The sequence below is a fragment of the Culex pipiens genome, chromosome 1 (assembly GCF_016801865.2).
Source record: "Culex pipiens pallens isolate TS chromosome 1, TS_CPP_V2, whole genome shotgun sequence".
NCBI lineage: Eukaryota > Metazoa > Arthropoda > Insecta > Diptera > Culicidae > Culex > Culex pipiens.
In genome coordinates, this window is record NC_068937.1 from 39,914,539 (window position 1) to 39,923,406 (window position 8,868).

At 41.6% G+C, this 8,868-nt stretch overlaps 1 protein-coding gene across 4 annotated transcripts; it reads left to right on the forward strand.

Moving 5' to 3' along the window:
• Positions 1-1,161: 1,161 nt before the first annotated feature.
• Positions 1,162-6,683, forward strand: LOC120420230 (uncharacterized protein C19orf47-like). 4 transcript variants are annotated; one of them, XM_052711522.1, is made up of 9 exons: positions 1,162-1,200; positions 1,585-1,685; positions 1,791-2,114; positions 2,178-2,608; positions 2,664-3,148; positions 3,231-3,350; positions 3,413-3,726; positions 3,789-4,376; positions 5,751-6,683. In XM_052711522.1, exons 2-5 carry the CDS (start codon positions 1,673-1,675, stop codon positions 2,766-2,768), a joined length of 873 nt encoding a protein of 290 aa, XP_052567482.1. In that variant the 5' UTR covers positions 1,162-1,200; positions 1,585-1,672; the 3' UTR covers positions 2,769-3,148; positions 3,231-3,350; positions 3,413-3,726; positions 3,789-4,376; positions 5,751-6,683. The 4 variants fall into 4 exon arrangements, with proteins under 4 accessions (XP_052567482.1, XP_039439321.1, XP_039439190.1 ...); XM_039583387.2 differs by having other exon boundaries at positions 5,879-6,683; XM_039583256.2 differs by having other exon boundaries at positions 3,789-6,683.
• The last annotated feature ends 2,185 nt before the right edge of the window (positions 6,684-8,868 follow it).

Sequence of the window (8,868 nt, forward strand, 5' to 3'; positions counted from 1 at the left end):
AAATCAACACTATTTTAAAACTTTTTTTTATTACTCAAGGATATGGCAAGACTAAGATATATTAACCCCGCATTGGTTACGGCCGACCATCGAAATGCAATCATACCCGGCCTATAAATAAACTCCGTTAAGGTCGTCCCATGACCGAGGCAGTTTCCTAAAAGCTCGATTGAATCTGCATGATTTGTCCGTTCGCCTCCTCGTTCTGGTGCGGAAACTTGATCTTTCAATCCAGACGGCCGAATCCGTGCAAAGCCGGACTGAGAATTTCCACGTGGTTCATGTTGACGATGACTTTGATGGCGAAGATCGAGCTGAACACATCATGTTGGTTGAGCAGCTCATCATGATTCGCCACACAACGCAATCGCTGATCTTTTCCGAGTCGAAACTTTAATACCTGAAATGATCCAACGTTGTTCAAAACTTGTATTAACAAACCTGGAGTTTTTTTTGAAAAGGTCCAATAAACCAAATTTCCAGTTTTTGCTTTTTGGGTGTTTTTAGAACCGCCTTGAGTCAGGGGTATTCAAAAACACCCAAAAAGCAAAAACTGAAAATTTGGTTTATTGGTCCTTTTCAAAAAAAAACTCCAGAAACACTATTCCAGCTCTTACCGATACCTTTGCTAAAGACGATCGCTGGGACAAGTAGCTGTGGCACCATCACCAATTAACACCAGCATCTGCTTCCGGGAGGTCCATTTACAGATTCTTGGGTTTGTGCGTCATCGTACGACGGCTTCGATCAGCTTCCTTTTGCCACCTCAATCGCCTTTACCCTGGTGTTGTACTTTTTCGGAAATATCGGCCGACTTTTCCGGACCAATTTTGATTAATTGGCAGGTTCCATGAAGACACGGCGCGATTAAAGGTTGGCCCAGTACAAAAATATCAGAAAACTGCTCCAAAAAGTTTTGCTAGACGAATATAGATGGCGTGCACAACAGTGGACCTAGTTTCCAAATTACCCCCACCAAATCGAAGCGAGGACAAAAACCATTAGCCCCAATTTTTAGTTCCCGGATTGGCCGCTAGGTGGCGCAAAATCATTTTTTGTGACTGGGAAATTTCACCCTAGTTTCAGACCAGTTAACTTTTGGACTTAGAAAAAATTTGAAGAATCTGCGGAATTGTTTCACTCGCTGTCAAATCGGGACTTAGTGCAATTTGGATTTCGGTGGTCAGAGGAGTTGAAATGGTGAGTTTTGCCGTTTTGCCTCAGTTTGGGAACAGTGGCCGGAAAAGGCGCCATTCCGGTTCCCCAGACCGGATAACCAAGAATTACGTAACAGTGAATGTTTTTGTGGCCGGATTCGGTTGAATTCTTGGTTCTTGGGTCTGGAGGAAGTGAAATTGTACCTTCCGGCAGGAGTTGACACAAAGCTGTTGGATGCGGTCAGAAAAAGTAAGATTCCGGTTCCCCCAGACCGGATAACTAAGAATTTCGAACCAATGAATATTTTTGTGGCCTGGTTCGCGTGAATTCATGGTTCTTAGGTCGGAGGGAATTGGAATTCTTGGTTTTTTGACTGGAGGATTTTCAGACTCAAAACTAACCCCACTTTTTTTTGCTTGTTTCCAGTCGGTCAACTAGAAAACTTTTTTGGATCTGTTTTCGAAGCTAAACCGACGCGTAAAGCGCGCCACGGAACACGGTCCGGCTCGAAAAGATGTCCTCGGCCTGTAAGTGTTGCGGGAGTTTTGTTGTGATGCCACTCAAAACGTGGAGCTAAATTTTTGACTGCCCTTTTTCGGGGGAACCGTTTTTTTTATCTCTTCCTGCGACAGGGATGAAGTTATTCACCATGCCAGCATTCCGTCGCAGGCTGCCGCCGGGTACGCCAGTGTTTGTTGGGAACCGGATCCAGAAGGACATGCTGATGGATTTGCACAAGGATTACCTGCCGGAGATGGGCATCACGACGATGGGAGACATTATTGCCATCCAGCGCCACTCGAAGACGGTGTGCGACCAGAGTGCCCGCGACCGGGTGCTGTCCTCACAGTCGGCAGTCGTCGAGAAGCCAGAACTGCCGGAACACTTAACCAATCTGGTTCCGGTGGCGGCGGTTTCCGCCACGCTGAGCAACCCACCCAAATCGTCGGTGTCCCGTAAGATCCTTTCTCCTCAGGAGCGCTTAAGAATTCGCTTTTGACCCTTGTTGACCTTTTCAGGCCCCAGCTCGGCGAAATCTCTGCCGAGCAAATCGCGGAATGGCTCTTCCAAGAACAAAATCACACTTCCGACTGGCGGCGGATCTTCCACGAACATTGTGCCCACCATCAACGAGGGTTCGGACAAGAAGGCATCGCTGGTCGGTAGCTTAGGCAAACGGAGTGCCGTCTTCAAACGGCTCGAGTGCAACTCCAATGAAGACGAAGAGGAGGATGGAGAATTGGACGTCGACATTGACGACGCCGGAAACGGACGGAAATCGCCGAAGAAGATGGCCTCGAAGGTCATGCTCAAGGGTATCGAGGCGCTTGGGAAGAGAAGTGCCAGTTCTGGCGGCGGCGGAGGTTCAATCTTTTCGCGGCTGGGCGAGAAGAGCAACCAGAGAGAGCAGAGTGATGGAGCGCCCGCCGGGATACTTAAGAAGACGCCGGTAAGTGTTGAGGATTTGGTCAAAGTCAGCCTCACTAACATTTAAACTCTTTCAGCAACAACCCACCCGCAAATTCCCTCCCAAAACCCAGAACGTCACTCTGTTGAAGAAGATCCCTGCCAAGACGGTCACGGCAGGTGATGACCAGTCGCTCTCCTAGTGACGGCGCAGTTTTGACCGCATGAACTCGGACGGCGAGCCGGCCAAATTCGTATCCTTCTCGAAGAGGGACGAAGTGCTCGAAATCGAATCCCATCCCATGCGCTTCCAGGATCGGGAACTCCCGTTTTGGGCACGCCTAGGCGGCGGTGGCGCTAACTTCCCAGCCGGGAAACGTCGATCGCCCTTCTCAAACCAACAGCTAACGGAGGCGTTGATCTCCGGGTTGTTCCCGATCTGATGAAAAGACGGTCCGGCTACAGTGCGCCCACTTCGCGAGCAAAGTCCCAACCTGAGCCCTTATAGTTCGTTGACAAGACCCTCGGCTGATGTTCCTGAAGACTTCCGGTCACCGATCTACGTTAGGAGGTCGATCAAAAGGTACAAAGTACAAACATCGCTTTCCCCCCATTTCATCGCTTTCTTTTAATGCTTACTTTATTGTTTGTTTCTTTCTTTGCAGGGCGACGGTGACAGCTTGAACGGGAACCGGAAGCAAGAAGCACGAGGTATCATCGGAACTCCTCTGGCTGTCCGTGACCGGAAGCACGAAAATATTCAAACCGAAAAGTACATCGAGAAGGTAAAAAACAAAGTTGAGTTGCTGAGATTTGTGTTTACTGAAAACTTGCGATTAATTTCCAGCTCTTTGTCCAGCTCCAGGAGATTTAACCAGGCAGACTTATACAGCCTTTAACCTTCATCGCCCCAATCCGTGACTCAGATGCAGTCCGTAAGTAGGATACTGTAGGACAAGATTACCCAAGATTTGGTGGGGAAATGCTGGATCTCATCACGGCGTCCAAATGCTGCAGGGCAGAACACCAAGGATGATAAGGATCATCGAGGACAAAAGGAATTTTAGCGCCAAATTGCACCTTGGTTGACCGAGTTGCTGGACCAAGACATTGGCTAGATGATTGGCAACCTCTGAGCCGGTGATTACAGTTTCCCAGTAGGTAAACCATTCACAAACTAATTAGATTATTAAAAATGTAAACCTTTTTACAATTCTTTGCAGGGTTAGGCTCCAAGTGAGGACAAGACAGAGCTCGGTGACGATGGTAGCGCCGAATTACCGTGACATCCGCCAAGACCGGTAGAGCCGGATAGCTATTGCGACGAGCTGAGGAAAGATAATTCGGTCAACTGGATTAGGAGCAGGCCTAGTGTAATATCTCAAACGTTCGACAGTGCGAGGCATAAGAACCGCGGGGAAACCTGCAGGGACTTTCTTTGCATTAAGAGCTATCCAAGGTGTGGTAGACTGCGAGGAGCAGTAACCAGCTCGGAGCTCGAAATAAAGTAGACAAGTCGCCTTGATGTTCCAGCCGAAAAGACTCCTTTTTGTTTATTTGAACTCGGGTATTTAAGTTACGGCCTGGCACCCCTAGCCGTATTGCACCAACACTTGCAGACTTGTCATACGAAGCATTCTTTCTGAAATAATAAATCAGCCAGTCAAGTTTCATCCTTCAACCAGTGCAGTGCTGAAGTTAATCGTCCGAACCTCCCCACGGGCCGGGAAGCAGCCAACATGGCCCGCTTCCCGGGAACCCCGTACATAACTGGCGCAGTCGGTCGTCTCGGTGGATTACCGAGACTTAAGGTAAGTAATTATTAAGTTTTAGTACAATAAATTTAGGGCAAAAAGTCTGGTTCACCAGCAATTTCCTGTGTCGATATTGCGAAATCGTAGTCGACACAGGCTATAAGTGTTTAGCATAGGGCAAAATTAGATTTTGCAATAAATTTAGGACAAAAAGTCTGGTTAACCAGCAATTTCCTGTGTCGATATTGCGAAATCGTAGTCGACACAGGCTATAAGGTTTTAGTATAGGGCAAAATTAGATTTTGCCGTAAATTTAAGTGAAGAAAAAAAAACCCCCCGCGTATGAACGAAGACGATATGTGGATGATACGATGGTCAGCAGAAAATGCTTTGAAACGGTCGTCACCGCGTAGGAAAGAAGACGATATTTGAACGATACGATGGTCAGCAGAAAATGCTTTGACATGGTCGTCGCGCTGACGCGATTGCAACGAAATATCCAAAACCAAAAGAGTTCTATAAAAATTAAAAATTAAAAATTAAAAATTAAAAATTAAAAATTAAAAATTAAAAATTAAAAATTAAAAATTAAAAATTAAAAATTAAAAATTAAAAATTAAAAATTAAAAATTAAAAATTAAAAATTAAAAATTAAAAATTAAAAATTAAAAATTAAAAATTAAAAATTAAAAATTAAAAATTAAAAATTAAAAATTAAAAATTAATTTTTTTTAAAAACTTTAAAAATTGAGACGTTGTGTAATTTTATTGTAATCCATTATTACATGGAAATACAAAGGGTACAAGTGAATTGTAATCGAGGATTACGTAATCTTAGATTACATTCAATATAAATATATTTTTTTTTCATGTTTGTAATTCAGTATTACAAACTTGGAAATTTGTAATTTGAAATTACGAACTAGCTTGACAATTTTTCACCATTGTGTTTTCACATTACTTTTAAAATTCCCTAACCCAAAAAAAAAAAAGAAAAAAAAATGGACGGGCAATTGTTACAAAGCATGATGTATTTTTTTTTTTTCCTGAAATTAATTCTGTTTTCATCAAACTATCCGAGGTCGATTCGCACAATATTATCATATGGTCGTGTTGCTCAATTGGAGCCCAAATTTGAAGATTTTCATTGGCATTTTTGTTAAACATTTTATTTACTAAATGTAAGCTATTTACTTTACTTTCATCCGCCTTTTACTTTTACAATAAGTATCAAATACACAAAAACAGCATCATGACTACCATAACGCTGAAAGAGAAAATGCACCTTTGTTTGACGATGGAGGAGTCGTTGTATTGGCATTTTCTGTGTAACATTTTGTGTACTTGTTGTAAGTTGTCTATCTCTACTGTTATCTGTCTTTTACTTTCACTATAAACATCGAATATTAACCAATACTTTTTGATCCATAGAGAATCAGGATGATAATCACGAGCCGAAACCGAGGACTGGCAGGCAAACAGCATCGAAAAAAAAAAAAAAATCAATAGCATCTTCATTCCTTCTTTTATTTGATATTTCTAACGCTTTTTACTTTTAGACTTCCACCATATTCACTCAACACCCGCTTGGTAACCACGTCTAGGGAAAGCAGCAGACGTGCAAAACAACCAGGCTAATTTCTCCCCAATGAACCTAACCAGCGTTGGAGAGGTAGTAATGGATATGAAGAATGAGTTGTAATTGTAAAATTCGTAATCATTGTGGCGTTAACGAAAAGAACAAAAAAAAAAAAAAAGGGTTTTATGCCGTGATTGAGGAGAGAGCAGACATAGCTCAACCTCAACCCAAGTGCTTTTGTCCCTTCCAAAAGCCTTAGCCTGCAAAAATTCTGATGGATGCTACTAAGAAACTGTACACCGAATATCGCTGTTAGAATTAAGTTTGGTAGGACAAGTTAGCAAGAAATCGTTTAAATCAAACCAGAAAATTCTCATAATTCTTATGAGCCTGAGCCGCATCAACCAAATGCTAGGAATGTGATATCCTTGATACGTCAGGAATCCTTCCTGTTGCCATCCCGGGGCTCCAGACAACTAGATTTGTGAGGCCCTCGACACGTCAGGACTCCGTCTAGCCTGGAACAGTCATTGGGAATGTGATGTCCTCGATACGTCAGGCATCCGCCCTTGGACGAACTCCGCAGCAACTCGAGCACATCAGTGGAACTCAGAGAAAAAAAAAACTAAAACAGTTTTTTAAAGTCGAATCGAGACGATTCGAGTCTAACGATGGGGTAGTTACGGCCGGGCTCCCCTAGCCGTATTGCACCAACACTTGCAGACTTGTCATACGAAGCATTCTTTCTGAAATAATAAATCAGCCAGTCAAGTTTCATCCTTCAACCAGTGCAGTGCTGAAGTTAATCGTCCGAACCTCCCCACGGGCCGGGAAGCAGCCAACATGGCCCGCTTCCCGGGAACCCCGTACATAACTTTTATACTAGTCAAATTTGTTGCATCACATGTAATTTGAGTGGTGACACTTACGTGCTACAGTATAGACTTCTGGAGTTGGCTTGTACTGGGTTGAACCCTTGCGCTGGCTCAGCAGGAGTCAGCGTCCCGGCCAATTGTCGTTGAACCGAAATATGGTTCGAAAAAGGCTATACGCAAGCATCAGCAATTATGCTTGCGCCAAGTGGTTCTAACTGTGTGTGGGCTCTACAGCCAGGCAGGGTTTGTGTTTTGAAAGACAAAACCTGGTCTTGTTGTGCGAGGTCCGGGCATGGTAATAAAAATGGAAATTAAGTGTGAATGGGTATGTTGGGAATGCAGTGGTGTTCAGACTATTACACCTTCCCCCTTTAAAAGAATAGTTTTATGAAGTAAAATTATTCTTTGCCATTCTCCAGTAGCCATTTACAATTTATTTGATATATTTATGAATTTTTGTTGTTGTGTGTTTGTTTTGTTACATTGTGTTTTGTTACATTGTGTATGTGTATGTGTAAGTGTATGTTGTTTTGTATCCGAATTTTTCACTTCCGCAGTCTATTGCTGGGAAAAATTTACCTGCATTGTTGATGCTAGGCTCGGTGGTTTATTTGATTATTCTATTTTTGTGCACTATTGTTTTCTTTTTTGTTATAGGTTCTTCTAATTCGCAATTCGGATCTCTGATTTGTGTGATTCTAAATGGACCTTGGAAAAATGAATCTAGTTTTCTCCTATTTTCTTTTTTTAGATAAACCAGATCGCCTATTTGTATGTGGATAGGATTAATTATTTTGTTACAAATTTGCGTTTTTTCTTGTTTTTGCTGTTCTAATATTGACTTTGTTAAATTTTGGCTCTTTTGTAATCGAAATTTCAACTCGTTGTGGTATGCTTCTAAATTGTAGACTGGATCTAGATTTCTTTGATTATTGCTATGTGGTAAGTTTGCTTTAACACCGAACACTAATTCATAAGGTGTGTACCCATGAATAGTATGTGGAGTTGTGTTGTAATTAAATTGATAATATTTCAACCAATCATCCCAATCCGATTGATGCTCGTTAACGAAACATCGTAGGTATTCGTTTAAACACCTATGATTTCTTTCAAGAGCACCAATGGTTTGTGGGTGATAGGCAGTTGCAAAAGTTTGTTTTATTTTCAATTGTTTGCAGATCTGACTAAGAACTTCGTTATTATATTCGGTACCTTGGTCGGTTTTGATTTCCAAAAATTTTCCATAAATTAAGATGAAGTTATCTACTATGGCTCTTGCTATAGTATTAGCTTCTTTGTTTTGTATTGGTGCAAGAACTATATATTTAGTTAGTTCGCACTGAATTGTTATTGCATATCTGTTGCCGTTGTTGGTTTTTGGTAGGGGTCCTACTGTATCTATTGTAATGATTTCAAAAGGTTTACTCGGAGTTGTTGTTATTATTTGTGGTTCTTTAGTATGTTGTACAATTTTATTTCTTTTACACAGTTCGCAGGCCTGAACGAAAAGTGTAATAGAACGTTTCATTGCTTTCCACCGGTACAGGTCTCGGATCTGTAGGTACATTTTAGTTTGTCCTACGTGTCCTCCTGTCGGTGTATTGTGGAAATTTCGTAAGATTTCTTGAATTTCATTTTTGTTGTCTACATACATTGGTGGTTTGTATATTAAAATTTGTAGACTTTGCAAAGTTTTATTAGCTACAATTTTAAATGTAGAAATTGTTACTTTTTTGAAAATTTCATCTTCCGTTGAAAGAGATATTCGATCGATTCTCATTTTCTTTAATTCTTTTTCAAGCCTTGAAAGAGTCATCTCTAAAGTTGGACTTTCATTTTCTGGCTGAAATGGGATTTTCATCATTATTTTTTTGTTTTTATAGATCTGTAAAGTGTTATTAACAACACGTAAAGCGCATAATTTTCTCGTTTCATTAATGTTTTCAACTGTATAAGCCGCTGCGTGCTTTGCATGCTTTTCGTTTTCTGCATTGATCTCGTGTTTACTACGAGCATTTGCATATTTTGTAGTTGTTCACTTGTTATAACTATTCGTGAGAGCGCGTCCGCACCCACGTTTTCCTTACCAGCTATA